Raw genomic sequence first — 20,758 nt, 5'->3', positions numbered from 1 at the left:
GTAAGGTGCTAAAATACGTCATCGAGTTCGTTTCTGACACCTTATTGTTCCCAAAAACCAACACCAATGTGCGACTAGGATACAAAAGCCATGTTCACGTCTGAACGGCGCTATATGGGAGAGTAGCCAACCCATCTCTCATCCACTAGTCCTGGACATACAATTGTAGTTCTCTGTACAACTATCTCTGAATAGTCCAATCTCTGGTCTTGAAAATTGTAGTAAGCTGGAAACAGTTGTACTCTCTCAGCTGCTGTATGTGGGTGTTCCGCTGGAGGCTATGAGTTCGCTGAACTTTAGGTTGAAAATTTAGAAACGTTCTCCAGAAAAAAAAAACTTAGTACTTGAAGTTCTTCCATCTATTCCCACGAAATTAATATGAATCCATACAAAGAATATGAGTATTGTTGGCTTTTTACATTTAATGATCATGATTAAAATATTTAAATTATTTGATATAATATATATGCGGTTACAAATTTACATATAATTTCCATTTTGATATGCAAAAATTCTGATACGTCATTTGCATATCAAAATTTAAATGACGTACGCACTAGGTCTTTACACCTTGCATACCAGTGACATCTATGTGGATGTCAGGAAAACGTATCCATTATTAAGAGTCGTATTAATCCGAGAGATGCTGAAATTTGTTAGTGGATGCAAACCAAGACTTAGTTCTTCTATTTATCCTTAGGTGGCAGCACCTTACTGGCAGAAAAGACAAAAAAGTATTGTTCCAGTAGATGGCAGGCCTAGCAATGAATTACAACAGACATGTGTTTGTTTTAACGATAAACAATTAGCAACTTCGAGGTCTATTTGGAGATCGGAAAAAAATATTCTTGCTCTCCGATCAGTGTTGCCAACCTGAAGTAACATAAAATCCCTATAGAACATCAAAATTTCCCTTTTTAGTCCAAATGTTCCACAATGCAAATAATTGTTTTTTTATCAGTAATGTGAATGTTTTCCTCAAGCAAACACAATAACTATGCCCTATATAACGGTGTAGACAGCTTTTTGTAACAGTAAATAAAACAGCACTCACATAGGAAAATGACACCTGAAACGCAAGGAATAAACTTATTTAGGTATTCCATATGGCAATAATCTGTATGTAAAACGACTACATAGCTAAGACTTTCTTTTCTTTTGGAAATGTGTCGTAGATGTTTCTTTAGAAAGACTATAGTGAAAATACTTTCCTAGTGTAGAAGATTAGTAATAATTTGAACGTAAAACTACATCAAGAAAAAAATGAGTTTTAAATTTGGCGTGTTATAGTTTAGTGAATAGCTTTCTGCACTTAGAAGCATAAACATTGTGCTTCTGGTACTAACCAGCACCAGCGTAATGCTAATTATTGACAATGTTTTCGTTTTCGGTAAAACTTATTGGTAAAGTGCCAATTTTAGCTTGACGTCATGCAAGTATCGCTACTTTAATTTCTAAGTAACCTTCCGTACCAGCGCTGTAACTTTGATTTTTTCTGGGGGGAGGGTATTTGAACCCCTAGAAAAGTTGTTTTTCTAATTCTTGGGCTTCATCTTTCTCTTACTCTTTATGGGCTCCCGCAGCCTGTGGACCCTCTCGTACGGCAAGGACTGCGGGACCTGAGTTACGCCCCTGGGCCCGTTCCATACATGACAAATTAATTAAGGGGACAATATTGAAAAATTTCAAAGCCATACGAATAAATATTACCTCTAATAGTAGACAATTTTTACTGAAATGGAGCCATGACTCATTTTTGTTTTATTTACCTTTTGTGTGTTGTTTTGTTTATATAATGTAGTGAACTTGTTTGATGCTTCATTTATAATTTCATGTTCGTATCATACATGGAGTAAGAAAATTTTGTCTTAAAATGGGTCCCCTCGAACGACGGAGAGCTTCTCTGGGGGGCAGTTGCCCTCCCACAATTTACGGTCCTGTTCCGTACGTAAGAGTATTAACATTGTGATTCTAGCACTAACCAACACTAACGTAGTACTAATGATTGACACCTCTTTTGGTCTCTTTCTTACTTATTTATAAAAGTGACAATTTTGGCTTCACGTCAACCCCGTATCGCCATTTTAACTTTACAACTTCCTGTACGTAGAAGCACTAATGATTTGCTTGTAGCACTAAATAGCAATATCACCAGCACTAACGGCTGACACTTATTTCTTTATCAACAGAGCTTATTTGTAAAAGTAACGATTTTGGCTTGGCAGCAAGCCAGAATCGCCACTTTGATATGTTAATAAATTTTCGTACATAAGAGCACTAACGCTGTGCGTGCATCACTCAGTAGCACTAACACAACACTAACGATTGACTTTCATTTCCCGCAAAGCTCACTTTTAGAAATGGAGATTTTGGCTTGAAGTGAAACCAGAACCACTGATTTAATTTGCTAAAAATTATCGTACGGAAGAGCACTAACAATGTATTTGTAGGACATAACAAACCACTAACGTAACACTAACAGTTGACAACTCTTTTGGTCTTCTTGATGCTTATTCATAAAAGTGGAGATTTTGACTTGTCATAAAGCATGAGTAGCCACTTTAATTTGATAATAACTTCATGTACGCAGAAGCACTAACGTTGTGCTTGTAGCAAAAAACAGTACTATCGCAGTGCTAATGATTGGTATAAATTTTAATACTGTCTTCACATGGAACAATTTTGTCTTCATAAACGTACTTCCTGTTACGCCTGTAGTTAAAGAAATGAACAAGTCAAGCTTTATTTATTTATTTTTATCTAGCCCGCGTAAATGTATTTCTCCCGTATTTCTATTGTTTAAATATACTCCATTCTAACGCGAAATAATAACACAGTCGAGTTAATAAACACGCTATTCTCACTTATTACAATCACACTTCTGCTGCAAAATATATCAGTAGCAAGTAACGTAAATATATCAGTAGCAATTAACGTAAATATATCAGTAGCAAGTAACGTAAATATATCAGTAGCAAGTAACGTAAATATATCGGTAGCAAGTAACATAAATATATTAGTAGCAAGTAACGTAAATATATCGGTAGCAAGTAACGTAAATATATAAGTAGCAAGTAACGTAAATATATCGGTAGCAAGTAGCGTAAATATATCAGAAGCAAGTAACGTAAATATATCAGCAGCAAGTAACGTAAATATATCAGCAGCAAGTAACGTAAATATATCAGAAGCAAGTAACGTAAATATATCAGCAGCAAGTAACGTAAATATATCAGTAGCAAGTAACGTAAATACGAAACATATCCGGAAAGTAACTACCGTTTCGAAAAAAAAAAAAAACAATACTAAAACAGGTTTGTTCAACTAAATTTATTTTGCTATTATGAAAGAGCACGTCTTAAACTACTTTTCGATATAGTTTCCACAAATGTTCAAACCCTTGTCATAGCAAGTGACCAACTTTGTCCAAACTTTGCTCAAAGAAACTTCCCGCCAGTGAAGACAACCATAACTTTACATGTTTTTTTTTTAATTCCACACAAGATAACCACAATCAACCGTACTGGTGTCAGTGGAGAGGCAATGAACCAGAGAAATCAGGGCACATACACGGAAACGCCGACACTAGCGCTGCAGTGGCGTTCAAACGAAACGATGCATATTTGCCGGACACTGGCGGGTTATTTCGTTCAGGAAGGTTTTGACAACTTCGTCACCTGCTTTCACTTCTGTTTCAACATTTCTGGAAACTATGTCGAAAAATAGTTCAAGGTGTGCTCTTTCATGTAAAAATAAATTTGGCTTGAATAAACCTGTTTTAATATTTTTTTTTTCAAAACAGTACTTACATTCCGGACACGCCTCGTACTATCAGTTTATACTATTACTCAGGGAGAAAAAAAATCTATTTGAAAAAGGCTCAACTACATGAAAGCTTAAGGTGAGTCTGGTCGAGTATTTGTTCCATGGTGAATGTTTTGAACAGCCTATATCACTCCCCCAATAATAATTAGTTGACCAAATAGTGATCCAAAATGTCAGCATAAGTAGATAATGTAATCATGTATACCATATCAATAACTTAAAGACAATGTTTTCTTCTGGCGGTACGTTATACCGTAATCCTTTTGAGATTGACTCTTAATTTGCTGTTCCAAGTAACTTAATGTATTGGATCAATGTATATAGAGTATTACAGGTATTGTGCTGCCAAAATGTCTTGAGCCGTGGCAAAAATGCGAACTAAAGCTCACACCCTCACGCACCCACGCGTTGAGCCAATAAGGGTTCAGCTGTTGCTAAGCGAGAGAAAGCGAGTGGAATTCCTTCAGCCGATAGCAGCGCTTGCAACGGAAGACTAGGGATCAAGTCAATGTGGCATATCTTTAGCACATTTTATGCTATCGAGAGAAAAAAATACCCAGAAGTCTTGCGCGACGTGACGTCACGTGGAAGAGAGCACGAAACAAACACATTATAGGGAATGCAGTAAGCGATGTCGATGCGTGAAATTTATAAAGAATGGGTAATCATTGAGACAAAAATGAATGAATGAAAATAACATTATTAATGCTCAATGTCCGAAATGAGAAAGGAATACTCCATGTATAACATAGCACCCTTTTCCTAAAATGTTGTTGGTACAACGACAGTGAGTTTGTCGGTGTAAACGCGCAGACAGAATGTAAACAATGCTAATATTTATTCTATTTATTTCTTACCGAAAGATTATGAAACAGACTTACAACACGAACTTCATAAGCTACCTGTAAGTAAAAAAGTTCCGGCCTCATGCAATTTCTTCTCTGCATATATCAAATTGTCATGGAATTGTTAAAAACGAACAGAAGTAAAAGGTTAAGAGAAAATAATTTATTTTTCAAACATATGAAGTTGAAGAACTTGAAAGAAATTTAAATAACTAGACTCATGGATGCAGATCATGTAGGACGAGCAAAAATGTTAGAAAAGAGGATTTGCCTATTTTGTCCCCATAACTCGGTGAAGCCAAAATATAATCGAGACAAGCCTGATTGGCTGCTCTCCTTTCCGCCAGTAATGCTCGCTCAAAACTAGGTTTTCCGTATGCCAACATGTAGTTTTCATTGCGTTTATTCTTATTTAAATATTCGCTTTAACGTTTAAAATGGTTACATGTGCAGCTTATGGATTCGTGTTCGTTACCTTAAATTGTGCTTGCGTTCTTATTTCCGTTGAGGCTCGTGCTCACTTGAACTAGGACTCATCCTCCAATAAGGATCACACTCAGGGTGGGATCCAGGATTTTCTGAGCGGGGGTGCACCAATAATTACCAAACTAACCAATCACACTGGAACTCTTGAAAGTGACATGTGACAATATTCTTCACCCTTGACAACGCTGATACATAGAACTGGGGGGCGGCGGTTATTTTAAAGAAGGTTGCATATTTTCTATCCTACTTGACAAATGTTATATTGTTTTGCTTGGTGAATCCTTTATATTTAACCTTCAGAGAATCGACTTAATGTATTGCTTTTGCAAAGCTCTGCTTTCTCTTAAGCCCCAAACGGAAAAATAATTTCAGAAAGTTTCGGAAAGCGTTGCTATTTTCACTGCTAGCTTCTCATTTTAGATAGCGTATATTTACAACGAAGAGGTGCATGTGCACCGGTGAACCCCCTAAATCCGGCCCTGATCACACTCAATAGACTGCTGGGAGCTCGTGCTCATTAATTTCATTGGGGGTGGAGGCGCGGTGGCTCAGTGGCTCCGGTGCTTGGGGTCCCTGGTTCGATCCCAGCTCGCGCTGTGTGGACCTTGTGGTGGACAAACACCGTGCTTATGGGTTTCTCGGGGTTCTCCCGGTTCCTCTCATTTTCTTCACTTCATTCATTTCTCATAATCACCGTCTCTTTTAGCCTAACCGGCATAACGTGGGACGTAAAACTTAAAGAGTTCATTTCATTTCATTTTAATTTCATTGAGGTAGACGTTTATTGGGTTAGGGCTCACTACACTCAATAAAGCTCGGGCTTTCTAATTTGAACTAGAGTAAGGGTCATTACCATTAATGACCCCGTGCTCAATGACGCCAGTGGGACTTGCAATGAGTTTATTACTTTCAGTGGGGAAAGCGTTCACTATTCTCGTTAAGGCTCGCTCTTACTCAAGCTCGGGCTCATATCCTTCAATGAGGCTCGCGTTTACTCGGTCTCGGTCTCACATCCTTCAGTGAGGCTCACTGTCACTAGACTCCTTGGAGATCGCGCACCCTAATCTATTTCGAGCGAGCACGCGATTAGTTAGGTTCGGGGTCACTAATCTTAATTAGACTCTTGCTTACTAGCGCGTGCTATCTTCCGTCAACTGGGCTCGAGCTCATTCATCAATGGGGCTCAAACTCACTGACACCAGTGTGTATTAATGTGGGCTTGGGTTCTATATTTTCAGTGGTGTTCGCGCTATTTATTCTCGTTGAGGCTTGCGCTTCCTTGGTCTAGGACTCACATTATTTAATGAGGTTCGAACTCACTAGGCTCCTTGGAACTCGCGCTCTCTAGTCTCCTTCGGTCACGCAGTTGCTTGGATTCGGATTGGACTCGTGCTCACTTGTGTCGACTCACTTCCGTCAGCTGGGCTCGATCTCACTACCATCAATATAACTCAAGCTCACTGGCACCAGCGCGGTTTTCAGTAATATGGGCTCGAGTTCATTACCTTTAGAGGGCTCGTGCTCATTATTCTCTTTAAAGCTCATGCTTATTTGGCCCCGGGCTCATATCTTTCAATGAGGCTTGCACTAACTTGGTTCCTTGGAGCTCGTGCTCTCTGATCTCTTTCGGGCAAGCGCTTACTAGGGCTCAGACTTCAACACTCAGTGGGACTCGAGCTCACAAACGTTAGTAGGGCTTGTACTCATTTTTGCTTGGGCTCACAACCTTCATTCAGGTTCGTGCTTAGTCGGTTCTGGTTCAGATCCTTTAATGAGACTTGCAGTTATTAGCCTCCTGGCACTCGCGCTTACGAATTTTGTTTGGGCATATTTTCCGCGAACTAAACCCAAAATATAGTAGAAACACATGTAAAAGCAAGAACATTTATTTCAGCAATCTCAACCTAAAAACATAAAGCCCAAACAACGAAGAAACACAGTGTAAGGAAAAACAATCAATGCGTTAAGGGTTCTGTGACTTGTGAGGGCTGCAATTAGAATTATCACTAACATTTCCTATCAATATTCATAAAACAATAACAATGAGTGAATGATAACATTAATATAAATTTATTATAATATATAGCAATTTATCCTACGTATTTGTAGAGTTAGCATTAGTAATATTTTTGTTTCTATGTAGTTTCAACAATCAAATGAAGTTAGAATATGCTCGGAGTATACAAAAAGTATATGCTAAAAGCAGAAGACGCGATTTCCTCTCTTCCGCGTGACGTCACACTTCCAGCGACCAATGCCAGTTCGAATCGCATATTTAGCAGCCCCTGGTATTGGATATTGACTGGCGACATTTGTAACATATGAATTTAGAGTATATATAACGTAAAGCGTACTAGTCAATATCAAGATTATTTCAGAATATCTCATTTATCCAAATACTAATACTAGCATCCTGGAACCTCTGCTTCTCATTAAAAAAAAAAATACAATTTATACAGGATGTTCATTTATTATGTAGCCAAAATTCACTGGTGAAATCCTCACACCTAAACAATAAAAAAAGTTCCATATGAACACAGGGCGAGAAACGCTTTGTTTCAAAGTTACGAGATGCCTAAATCGAGAAAATTGTAACTTTGAAGCTATCTAGCTCGAAACTATGAAATATACCACATGCGGTTAAAGAAATATTAGAGGACCTAGTACACTGTCTATCTAAATAACCATATTTCAGAGTTAGAACGTATCGGCGCAATGGAATTTATAGAGGGAGCTGCAGTATAGGCTCCGCTCTTTCACCTCTCTCTCTAAAACCATGTGCGCCGGTTCAACCCAACTCCAAAACATAGTTATTTAGATATACAGTGTACTGATTCCTCTAATATTTCTTTAACCGCATTTGATATCGCTCATAGTTTTCGAGCTAGGCAGCCTCAAAGTTACAATTTTCTCGATTTTGGCATCTCGTAACTGAAACAACGTGTTTTTTGCCCTATGTTCATATGGACTTTTTAATTGTTTACGTGTGAGGATTTCACCAGTGGATTTTGACTACATAGTAAATGAACACCCTGTATATTTAAAACTACTAGTATCCTTGTTGATACTTAGGGAGCCTTCCATCGGCTGAATTGTGAAGTGTTTATAAAACTAAATTCCAGCACAAGACACACAAACCATGTGTGAGTGCATGCAGTAAGTAACAATTTATTGTTCTTAGCGCGGTTTCGTTTATCGTGTGGCTTTACAAGCAACAACAATCCTCTTCCTCGATCGCATACTGACTACTTTCAATATGTAGTGAATAGAACAGGTCTATCTCCTTGGTATCTCTTCTGAATCGGATTGGCTGTCCCACATTGCGCTCAATAAGCGGCCACACTTATATTCGATCGAAAGTAACAAACAACACGACGAAAAAAAGAAAAGAAAAACGAAAGAAAGAAAAGAATTCTTACCTTGGAACGAGAACCACAAATTAACGAGAAACGGGTGTTCTAAAGATGTTAGAATTTCCACTTCCCGTAGAACGTTCTTCAAAGCATCTCGCTCCATACACTGGCTTTTGTTCATGTACTTCATAGCATACATTTGCTTCGAGTCCTTTTTCATTACAATGCACACCTGAAAGAACGAAAAGAAAGGATTTCAGAAAAAAAAACTAGGCCATAAAGAAAAAAGAAAAGATAGTAGAGAAAAAACACAACAAAATATTGGAAACAGAAGTATCTTCGAAAGACTTCAACCTGCCATGAATAAACAGTGAGATACCGAAATGAAAGATACAAGGGAAAAAAGTATTTTTTTCTTTTTTTATCATTATATGTTTCTTTGTTCTCCGTTACGCATTCAGAACTTGTTTGGTTTCTGTCGAGAGAAGAATATAAATTTTTTTCTTTTCTTCTTTGCTGCCCAGAGCACTGTATCAACGTATTAACGAGAAAAATACAATACAATGTAGCTAGGATCACAATGTATTCCTATCACGACTAGTGAAATATGTAGTTTCCCATCACATGTGCTGGCAACAATGAGCTTTTCTTTGCGACTTCTGCTATACCACATTTCATGCAAGAATTTTTTTTAGTTCTCAGTAACAGATTTACTGATTAGTAGAGCAACCCAAAAGCATAAAAAGCATAATAGTAATTTACACATATAGTTGGTACCTCGAAAATGGTTGTGGTTGTCTAAGGGTCCAAAAGAAACTACTTTTAAAAATATAATAAAGCATAAAACATAATTTAAAATATGTAGCATAATTCTTGGAAAATTCTATTTAACTGCAAGTTTAACATATACTATTAATATTTTTAAAACCAATATTTGCAATGCAAAATTATTGCAAACATAACAATGCAACAATGAAAAGCTTATTTTTATTTCGATGTAATCCTTTGATGTGGAGGAAAGAAAAAAGGAAAAGAAAAAATCTTCCACCAACAATGAATAGTACACAAGAACTCCACCTCTTGAACTTGAACACTTTCTGTACTTTTTGGTAGCATCTTTTACTTTCCTTTTCTGTATATATGCACCTCTAAGGCGCACACAAGTGACAAAAAAAAAAAAAAAAAAAAAAAAAAACTGACTCTAGCAAAGCATATCTCTTTACAGTGCATTAAGTAGAAAGTTCATTAAATTTGAAAGAAATTGCTTGCGTAAAATATTAATAAACAGATCAAGATATTTAGATTATTTAATGTATAGTAAATATTTTACATTATACACAACTAATGTAAAACAATTATTGAAATTAACAATAAAGCATAATTTGGAAAAAAAATAATAAAGCATAATATTGGTTGCTCTATTGATTAGCAAGGGCAATTTTTCTGTGCAGGAAATGAGGCACCTTATATTCTATTATTATAATTCTAAACAATGCTATACGTAAGTAAGTGAAGTTTTTATGCAGTTATGTCCGTTAATCTATCTGTTGACAAGTAATAGAGCAAAAAAAGTGATAGATAAAAAAGGGTTTTCGATATGGACCCAGGATTCTCAATGTTATTCTTCTAGTAGAAAAGGAAGTGTTAGAAATCTACCATCACTTCCGCTTTCAATAGATTTTATTCTTGGCGATCCTGAAGTCATATTACAAAACCTTGAATTCAGCACCTCAAGAACAAGTTCCATCTCTGACTTTATCCCGGTATTGTAACCGAAAGGATAGATCCAGCACTTCCAGTTTGAATATTGAATTCCAATAGTTTGGAAGTTTACTGTAGTTTAACAGTGAAACGAAATCAAGTCATTTCTCTATTAAGAAGTACGAGAGTTGTAGATAAAATACTGTTCAGAAATCGAGTATACGCATAATCGTGCACGAGAAATATCTGGAGATAGGTTGTTTGAATCATTGTCACGAAATGCAATACGAAAGCAGTCAATAAACACGGTAGTTGTTGCGGTTGAAGTGGCTAGTTTTGGGTCATGCACCCTATAAGACATTTCTTGATAAAACAGCGGTAAAAATCCAAAGGTGTAATAGGCAAAAATATGCATCAGTGTCATGAAAGGATTTAGGAGGCGTCTGGCAACGACGCTATACTACATTGGACAGCTGCACACGATGAGTGAAGACGTTTTGTTTAGTTTTCGGTAGTAATCGGCAGATTGCGTCAGCAGAGGTGAACTTCAAAATAGAAGAAAAAGGTAAGAACTATAGTACTCGCGCCCAGTCGTGAAGCTTGGGCTCTAAACCAATCATAGCAATATTTTGCTTGAGCTCCGACATATCGGAAAACTTCGGTACAATTCGTGAAGCCGCTTCCCTAACACACACTTGGGGAAACGTCAAACAGCTGAAATTCACCAACAATGTTGCCAAACTTTGAAGAGATAGTAAATGAGTATTTAAAAGAGCATTTAAAAATTACCAATAATAACACTGCACAACAACAACCACTGTAACAGTTATTCTAAAACGGTAACAATAACACGAATAGTAACAACGAAAATATAATGCACCAAAAAACAATTGACAAAACGGAGCTTGGCGCCAATCCGACAACACTGTACTCTCGGGAGATGTTTTCCGTATAACTCAAGAGACGACAGTGAAAAAAATTGATGGGTGGGGGTTGACGACTGGAACACACCCTCGCGTTCTACTGGGTGGTGAAATCGATAGATCTAGGTCAAGCTTCACGACTCGGCGCGAATACTATAATCTCGCACGAACTCTGCTGGTTAGTGGAGTGTCAAGGTGGTGTCAGAGCTGAGCTGGCCCTTCTTGCAAACGGTCAAATGTCTGGTGCTGTCTCCCCGTTATGCGTGGTCGAAACTCAAAGAAGCGTGCGATCCGAGTGTCATATAAACAGTTCTGTCATGCTGTTGGCAATAATAACCTGGTTTTCAGTGGGGCCTGTGCTGACACTTTCTGATCGCGTCATAGCCTATGAATATATTGCCATTTTCATGGCCTATGGGCATCCTATGGTCCAAATTTAATTTCGGGCACTGTCACCATATATCAGGATGATACTGCGCCCATTCACTCGGCTGAAGCCGTCGCAGTGTGGTTTGAGGATTATCAGAATTAAATTGAGCATCTTTCGTCTCACTCTGATCTCTCTACTAAAACTACAAACCTTAAGACCACTTATTAATTGAGAAAAGATTACGCCATACAAACCAAGCTCTCTCACTTGGTGTACACGTGACACTGTTACTTGTTAATTGGAATATTTGACTAATTGGTAAATCAAAATCCCAAGTTTGACAGTTCATAACTCAGGAACCATATCTGTGCACAGGAAAATATTTCATATACACACTAAACAATGTCTACGTCTATGCCAAGTTTGATTAACATCCGATAAGTTCTGTTGATCAAGTAATATATATATATATATATATATATATATATATATATATATATATATATATATATATATATATATATATATATATATAGGGAGGGATCATGTAAAATATATACAGAGTGTTTCAAAACAACACCGACAACATTTGAGAGGTGATTTTTGACACCAAGATAAGACAAAAAGTATAGACCAATCTGGGTGTACAAATGCTTCCGTTTGGAGTTATAGGCTGCCGAAAATATGAACAAATGAACTTTAATTGTCCATAGTTCCAAAATTATGGGACCTACCGTAGTTGGGTCAAGACTTCACTAAGGAACTAATATGGGCCCTATTCAAAAATACATGTTTCAGAATCCTAAGGTACTCACTCAACAATTTTTGTAGAGAGAGTTTGGCTACGGACATATAATTTGAGTACTCAGCAAATACCTCTATAAAAATTGTCGCAGAAGCATAGCAGGATTCTGAAATATGGATATTTAGATAAGGCACATACCATTTCCTAAGTGAAACCTTGACTCCACTACGGTAGATCCTATAGTTTTGGAGCTATGGACCTTTAAACTTCATTTTTTAAAAGTATTTTCGGCAGCCTATAACTCCGAAGGGAAGTACTTGTGCACCTATTTTGGTCTATACTTTTTGTCTTATCTTGGTGTCAGGAATTACCTCCCAAACCTTGTCGGTGTTATTTTGAAACAACCTGTATATGTATTTTTTTTTTTTATCTAAGTTAAATAAAGGACGGAAATTTAAGATTAATTTTCGGCTGATTGGACTGAAAGGAAGATTCTGAGAAGAAAAAGTCAGTCAGAAAGTTAGTTTAAGGGACTTGTATCCGAAAATCTTTCAATACGAATCATTCAGCTGCCCTAAAGAAATTAGAAGATTGTGACATGGGATACTAAATATCCATTATGCTGAAAGGATTTTCTGAGATCCAAACGTTACTGCTCTCGAACTTTTGTTTGATTCCCTATGAGAACACGGGTGATTCGAATCCGATATTGAACTAAATGGATCTACATTTCTGATAGCCTTGGTGTTGAAAAGTAACGGTAAATTTTAAAAGAAACAATGACTGATTTCGATTTTTATACCTATTTTAAAGAATCCCTAATTCTTTACATGATTTATGAGGGCATTCTACTAGTTGGAAGTATCCATAGAGTCAGTAAAGTGTTCTGCAGGCATGCAATGTTCGTTTGCATACATTTTAGGATAAAGCGCATGTAAAGTGTAGGCAATTTACGTTCCGCCTACGAATTTCGCTTCTGCTCTCGAGAGAAGTGCTTTCATTAACTTAACTTAGAGCTTTAGCAGATATGGGAAAATGAAAGCCAAAGCTATTTATAAACGATGAAAATATCCGTTAAAAAAAAGACGCTAACGTGGCAGGAAAACTCGTTTTGTTGTGTCATTTCTGGACTTGAACCATTAACTCAACAAACGACTTTTAATACGCTAATGGAAGGCAGCGTAAATGCCATTCATTTAACGTTGATCTAACTGTGTTATGACGTCATAGAGGAATAACCACCATCTTCTACTTCCAGAGAAGAAAGTAGAAAATTTATAATACTGTTTGCCGAAGTCTATACATGTTGTCTTTGTCTATTTCAGGTTATTTCTTATTTTACATAAGATTCTTTTTCTTTTTATGGTAATTCTGTTTTTGTCTGTTGCAGGGAGAAATAGGTAGTCTCAGCAAAGTGGATGTCTATAGCACATTTTGCCAGCAATATTTCGTTATTTCTATAATAATCTGGCATTTCTGACACAAGTTTGAATAATATTGTGCACTAAAAAGTGAGCAACGAATGGAAACTAGAGAATTCATACATTTTCATCGAGCAGAAAGGAGAATATAAAATCTCTGAAGGGAAAGATCAGCCTACTCTTCTGGAAGTATATTGTATGTTTCACTACGTATATTTAATAGACTTCAACAAAGGCGGTTCGTAAGGGAAATCACAAATCAGTAAAAGAGAAAAAAAGAGCTTTATCGCTTTAAAACTGAGGGAAAAAATTACCTAATGTACTGTCATGAGTAAAAGTTTTTTTTTCCGTTTCATGAAATTAGTTTTGTAAATAACCAGAATGAAAGGACAATTTGAGGACAGTTTTCAGTAAATTAAAAATAATATAATTTTCTTTTACGTTCCAGCCATACCACCGTTATACCCAAAATAAAATTTTACCAAACGGAAAGAACTCTTGTCACTGACTGTACTAATTGTTGTATACAAGAATCAATATGAGGCAAAATTTCGTCCCTTAGTTAGCGATAGAACTACGTTTTACAGATATGTCTTCTGTCACGAGCAGACTCCAGGTTCAGAACTTACATTCAGAAGGGAGGAGTTTAGGTATTATTCCAGAATAAATTTTGCTCTAGACTTCCCCTTAAATAAATTTTCGAACGAGAAAACTAAAAAAAAAAAAAATGGATTAATGGATTAATGAAAAAAAAAACATGCCAACGACCATTCTTAACAAATTAACCGACAGATTTGTATTTCTTTGAATTCCCCGCTGTCGTTAATCAAAACTTATATTTTCTTTATTTGAATGTTTTTTTCACCATGATAGTATTCACTGCAGCTGTTGCAATTAATATTATATCCGGGAGATTATTCATTATTATCAACACTTCTATCAACTTTCGGAAACTTTTTTTTTTTTTTTAAATTTCTTCAACGTTTGAGTATCCACTGCAACTGTTGCAACATTTGTCTCCTCTCAGAGATTACCCACTCTCAACACTTCCTCAAACGTTTCAGCTTGTTTCTTTAAATTATCTTCAACATTTTGGAACCTAATTCAGCTGCTGCAATGATTACCATCTCTCAGAGATTATCCATTGTCAACATTTCCTCAAACGTTTTAACGTATTTCTTTGATTTTTCTTTGATCTGATGTCAATCGTTAAAGTAATTAATCTCTCTGTGAACAATTCTAACTTTGGGATACCACAAGCACGTAGCCAAGGTAAAGGTCCGGAGGGTCCAGACACCCTCTTCGAAGCCAGAAATGAAAAAAAAAATAAGGAAGGACGAAACAAAAAACAAACGAGATAAAGAAGAATCAGCGTTAAAAATAAAAAGCTACAGTAAGCTTTTGGTTACTCTTATGAGGAGATTTCTATTATTTGCAATATATGGTAGTCAATGAGCGGGATATGCTGGAAAAGTCAGGGAATTTGAAATTCCTACAAAAGTTACGGAATTCTCAGAATTTCTGCTACTAGTCAGGGATATTTCAAGCTTTCGAAAGCATAGTGCAGTTTTGTAACAGTGTGGATATTTTTAATCATAATTTTTCGTCATAGATTCTCTGCAGTATCAAACATGTTATTTCCGGAACAGTTTTCTACTGCTCCTTTAACCTCTCATTTGGAACAGGCAGTAGTTTACTTAATAATGGAAACAAAAAAGTTATGTGGAAAGAAATATCTGTTAACATTTGATTCAACTGAGAAAGAAAGACAGATATTGCAAAATACTTTACAATATATTATTGGATATGTACTTTTTATAATAGTTGAGGTCATAATTAAAGGAAAATTGTTATATTTGAAGGAAAATTGTTATGATCAAAGGAAGGAGTGTAAATATTGTAAAATCTTTTTCAATATTTTTTTATATTCTTTTATTCGAGATTTCTTCATAGTTGTTATTAAAATACTTACTAACAGATCCTCATTTATTGTCCTACCAAACCACTATATGTCAGTAAAATAGTTTAGATTGATCGAGTTTCTGGTGTGATAACCACAGTATTTCACGTTACGACACTCCCTCCCCTCGCATTTTGAAATCCTGACTAAATCAACCAATATATGTTGCCAGTAAAATAGTTTAGAATGATCGAGCCCCTGGTCTGATGAGCACAGTAATTCATGTACGGACCCCCTCCCCTTTATGAAATCCTGGCTACGTGCCTGGATACCATATCATATAATTCAAATTTCAAGTTTCTGGTATGTCTAATATAGCAGAGGAAAACACGTCGTCCAACCAGTGATTACATACTGTTGCGTAATGAGGTAATTCATCAAGTTCCATGCATTTTTTAGGTATCCTATATAAAAGAATAGATCCCTATGTATATCTTTATTGTGCATTATGTTAAAAGGATGAGGCAGGCATATTGAAATGTTTCGCTTATCTTCGCGTACATAAAGGAAATCGAATACAAACACGGTTATGCCGGTTAGGCTAAAGGAGACGGTGATGATGAGAAATGAATGAAATGGTGGAATGAAGATAGTGGGAGGAAACGGGAGAACCCCGAGAAAACCCACGAGCACGATGTTTGTCCACCACACAGTCCACACGGCGCGAGCTGGGATCGAACCAGGGACCCCAAGCACCGGAGGTGAACGCTCTACCACTGAGCCACAGGTATTTGCTTGAGTTCAGAGCGGGACCGAGATATCTCTAAGGAACTTAATTCGATGGCTAAGGAATCTGAAGGTTTCCTATGTCTCACACGTCTTATTGTTAGACAAAAGTACACACACGAATTCTTTCCTGTGCCAAAGCAAATGAGCCACACTTTTGAACTACGAGGTATGATCGAAAAAGTATTACAAAGCATAAAACTTTACGTTATTTACTCTAACTTATCGGAAATTTATTTGTAGATTAATAACATGTCTGTCTTGGTGCAGGTTTTAAAGACTTCGGATTCTGGTCAGTATATCCAAGAAGCGGCCATTAAAAATGATCACTCGTCTGAAAAACTGAGTGAGCTTAGTGGTGCGGTTCCTGTGAGCCAAAAACACTACACCTGCTAGCATTCATAGGCAAATTATAAAAGTGTACAGGGAGGGCTAAATTTCAAAGCAGTATGTAGGGAAGTAGTGGCGTGCCTTTAAAGAAAGACGGACCAATATTGTTAATGACAACCCCGAACACAGCGGTAGACGTACTTCAATCATTAATGTTACTTTTAGAACGAGTAGAGCACCACTTCTACAGCCCTGATCTAGCGCGAATGGCTTTAGCCTTTTCCTTGTTCTAAAGCATAAAACGGCTGGCCACCATTATATAGCATGTGACTATGTCAAAACTGCTGCCTCACGGTGGATACGAGAACTTGGCGCTGATTTCTATGCAAATGGTATAGAAAACTTTGTCTGCTGTTATAATAAGCTGTTGAACAAGAGCTGTGATTACTTTGAGGAGTATTGCCGAGTGCTCTCTAATCATGAGGTGTGTTGATCTTCCACCTATGTCTCACACATAACCTTTGTTACATAATAAGCTTTGTAACTTTGTTTTTTTTTTAATCATTCCTTAGAAGTTTATGCATCCCGTATATATTTCCAATGCGAAGGATGTATCTATATTTTATAATACGGCACTTTGTGATCTATGGCTAGTGTGGAATTCTTAATCGGTACGCCTTTCGACCACAGTTACCTAACTTTTAGTTATTGTGAGTAGAAATATCTCTGAAATTACGAAGTCTGTTTAGTGAGGCACTGTGTGGAGAAATATCTCCAAAATTTTAAATTTTATGTTTTGTTAAACATTGTGTAGAACAGTGACAGAAAAACTACGACCCGCGGACCAAATGCAACCTTCTAAAATCTTCTATCTGGTCTTCGACATGATTTCTAATCTGACGAATGGCAGAAGAATAATTGTTACTTCGAAAGAGTGTACATATATTAGAAACAGACAGACATATGGACATTTAAACTTCTCTTCTCAGAAGCAATATATCCGAGTTCGAACCAGATTACTAGAAACTTTAATCATGAATAAGAATTAGTATTATAAGCATTTGTAAAATGTATCGTTCTTAATAATTTGTTTTTAATAAATTAGATTCGCTCGCCTGAAGATTTATTCTTAGATCCTCTCCTAAAAGGAAGAAAAAACTTTCCCCATCACTGGAGTAGAACAATCTCTCTGAAATTTCAAATTTTATCTTTTGTGAGACATTGTGTGGAGCAATTACCCTGACATTTAAGTATTTACGTTTTGTGACACATTGTATGGAGGATTTTCCCAAAAATATCACATTTTATTTTATGAGACATTGTGTGGAGGAATTTCACTGATACTTATAGGGTCTAAATATTTATCTTTTGTCAGACAATGTGTGGAGGAATTTCACTGATATTTATTAATATTTATGTTTTGTTATACATTGTGTGGTGGATTTCCAATGAAATTTCAAATTTTATTTTTTGTGATGGATTCAGTGGTTGAATCTCCGAAATTTCAAAATGTACATTTTTGAGGTTTTGTGTGCAGGAATTTCTCTGAAATTTCAAATTTTATGTTTTGTGAGGCATTGTGTGGAGGAATTCCCTTGAAATTAGAAAATTTATGTTTTGTGAGTCATTGTGTGAATAAATTTCCCTGAAATTTCAAAACTTATCTATATATATAAAAGAGAACGTACAAATCCTTTGTCCGCTCATCACGCTAATACGGCTGAACCAATTTCTTTTATTTTTGGGGGGTTATTAGGATTTGGACCCTAGATGGTTTTTATCATATCACTTTAATTTTCAATTACCAGTGTCTTGAGATAATTGACCATTCAGGTGTCCATTACGTACAAATCCTTTGTTAGTTCATCATAGGTATAAAAATAAACGTATTTATATGCAACCCGCATGACCGTGTCACTCGGCGGGTTAACATAAATGACAGGCGTTATAATGGTTTTTATCATATCACTTGAAAGCGAAAAAGTAAAAATTATCTAAGTAACAAAGTTTATTGCGTTCGGGGGTGACCGCAGCGAAGCGGGGCGGGTTAACATAAATGACAGGCGATATAATGTTAACATTTACTGCAATCTTCTATGGTTTTTATCATATCACTTGAAAGCGAAAAAGTAAAAATTATCTAAGTAACAAAGTTTATTGCGTTCCGGGGTGACCGCAGCGAAGCGGGGTGAACGCTGCTAGTGTGTTATAAGGCATTATGTAGAGAAAATTCCTTTAAAATCAAAATTTATGTTTAGTGAGGCACTGTACAGAGGAATCTCAGTGAAATTTTAGAACTTACATTTTGTAAATCATTCTGTGGAGAAATCTATCTGAAATATTAAAAATTTCTTTCCATACGACATCACGTGATGGTATCTATCTGAATGAAACTTCGCATAATTTTGAGGTTTCTCTTCTAAAACATTCCGAGAAAAATTCATCTTTTTATACCAAACAAAAGAATGTTGAAGTACGACTAAAATCAGTGGCGCACCTAGCCTGGAGTCTGGGAGCTTTACTCCCCCCCCCCAGTTTTTTGAGTGACAAAAATAATTTAAGCTATGACTTATACATTTTTGAAAGTTGATATTAAACCCATGATATACCTTTCACATTCTGGGTTTTAGCTTTCTCTGAGATTTTAATTTCTAGATCCGTCACTGACTAAAACCAGGATATTTTTTCACACTTTTGTTATGAAAATATAAATAAGAGTGAAGACAGATGGAAAAAAAAATCTATTGTAAAGTAAAAAGGACTTCGGTCCTTTTTAACTTTGAGAACGTGGGGGGAGGGAAGATTTTAAAATCAGATACCCTACTTTATTCTCTGTGTTGTATATAACATTGTGGCAGATATATATATATTTATATATACCATGTATCTCTGTATATCATACCTGGCATATATTCATAGAAATCCCTGTCTATTAGCCATTGAAATTGATTCACTACATTAACTCTGTATAAAAGCCCGAGAAGATGAAATAGCTGCACACGAAAAGGAGTGCTCACAACCTTTATATACATATAAATTGAAAATGATATCCGTAGTTGAAGGTACGAGATGAAAAGGGGAAAAAGAAGGGAAGAGAGGGAGATACTTTTCATAATGACACTGATCTCGTTGCTATGGGGATGGATTCGTTCCTTAGATTCCAGTCACGACTCGTAGACTTCGAAGAAGAAAGAAAAAAAAAAAAGTAAGTTTGTAGCAATGTCTAAACCAAAGTGTATAGTTGCTACAGCACTCACAAGGGAAAATAATCCTTTTCCTAGAACTAAATTCAAACTATCGCTATTTGTATCATTGCTGTCGTCGAAAGAGCTAGACTCACGAGTACTTTTGTGGGTATACGAAACTTCTGTGCTCCGTACAGAGGTACGAGCATTTTCTATCGTCAACATCAAACTTGCTGCATGTAATATCGCCAATAGCTTCGTAAGTAATTGATAAATCGGAATAGAGTTTGTAATAAGTACATTACATTTCCCTTTCTTGAATTAACGTTGGAAAGCTCTATATATAGTTTAACGTCCCACGATTATGCACCCAGGCTAAGAGAGATTGTGATGACGATATGAATGATAATGGTGGAATGAAGAGAGTGGAAGGAAAGGGTAGAACCCCGAGAAATCACACTGTACACCACAAAGAATATTTGGCGGGAGCAGCGACGAAACCAGGAACTCCACATGCCAGAGGTATGTGGCCTATCACTGAGTCATTGAATCTTTTATTGACTAATTCGATCCGAAAAATAAAATCCTTAATTTAAAAGTTTTCACTACAGCGAAATTAAACTACCACTAATTTTAGAGCATTTCTGTAGTATCTTCAAAACAAATCCAAATATTCGAAAAACAAAAACGTAGTGAATTAGACAATACGATTTTGTATGTGATACCGTTATCACTACTCATCTATGTGCTTTCGAATTGAAACTGTAAATAGATTTAGCATTTTTTGCGGGTTCTGTAAATAGCGGCATACCAAAACCAGATAGGTGAATTGTGGTTATGTTATCACATGCAAAATCGTATTGTCTAGTTAACTACGTTCCTGCTTTT

The 20,758-nt window shown here is 36.4% G+C and overlaps 1 protein-coding gene across 1 annotated transcript in view; it reads right to left on the bottom strand.

Moving 5' to 3' along the window:
• Positions 1-20,758, bottom strand: part of LOC145667027 (serine/threonine-protein kinase 32B) — a 736,066-nt gene that overhangs the window by 231,782 nt on the left and 483,526 nt on the right. Inside the window, exon 3 of the mRNA XM_081734719.1 lies at positions 8,576-8,741. Within this exon, the coding sequence (XP_081590845.1) occupies positions 8,576-8,741 (166 nt within the window). The remainder of the gene's footprint in view (positions 1-8,575; positions 8,742-20,758) is intronic.

The sequence above is a fragment of the Thermobia domestica genome, chromosome 12, assembly GCF_964235325.1.
Source record: "Thermobia domestica chromosome 12, izTheDome1.hap1.1, whole genome shotgun sequence".
NCBI classification, from domain to species: Eukaryota; Metazoa; Arthropoda; class Insecta; order Zygentoma; family Lepismatidae; genus Thermobia; species Thermobia domestica.
Note: the sequence above shows the minus strand (reverse complement) of the source record. Positions and strands in the feature narration are given on the sequence as shown.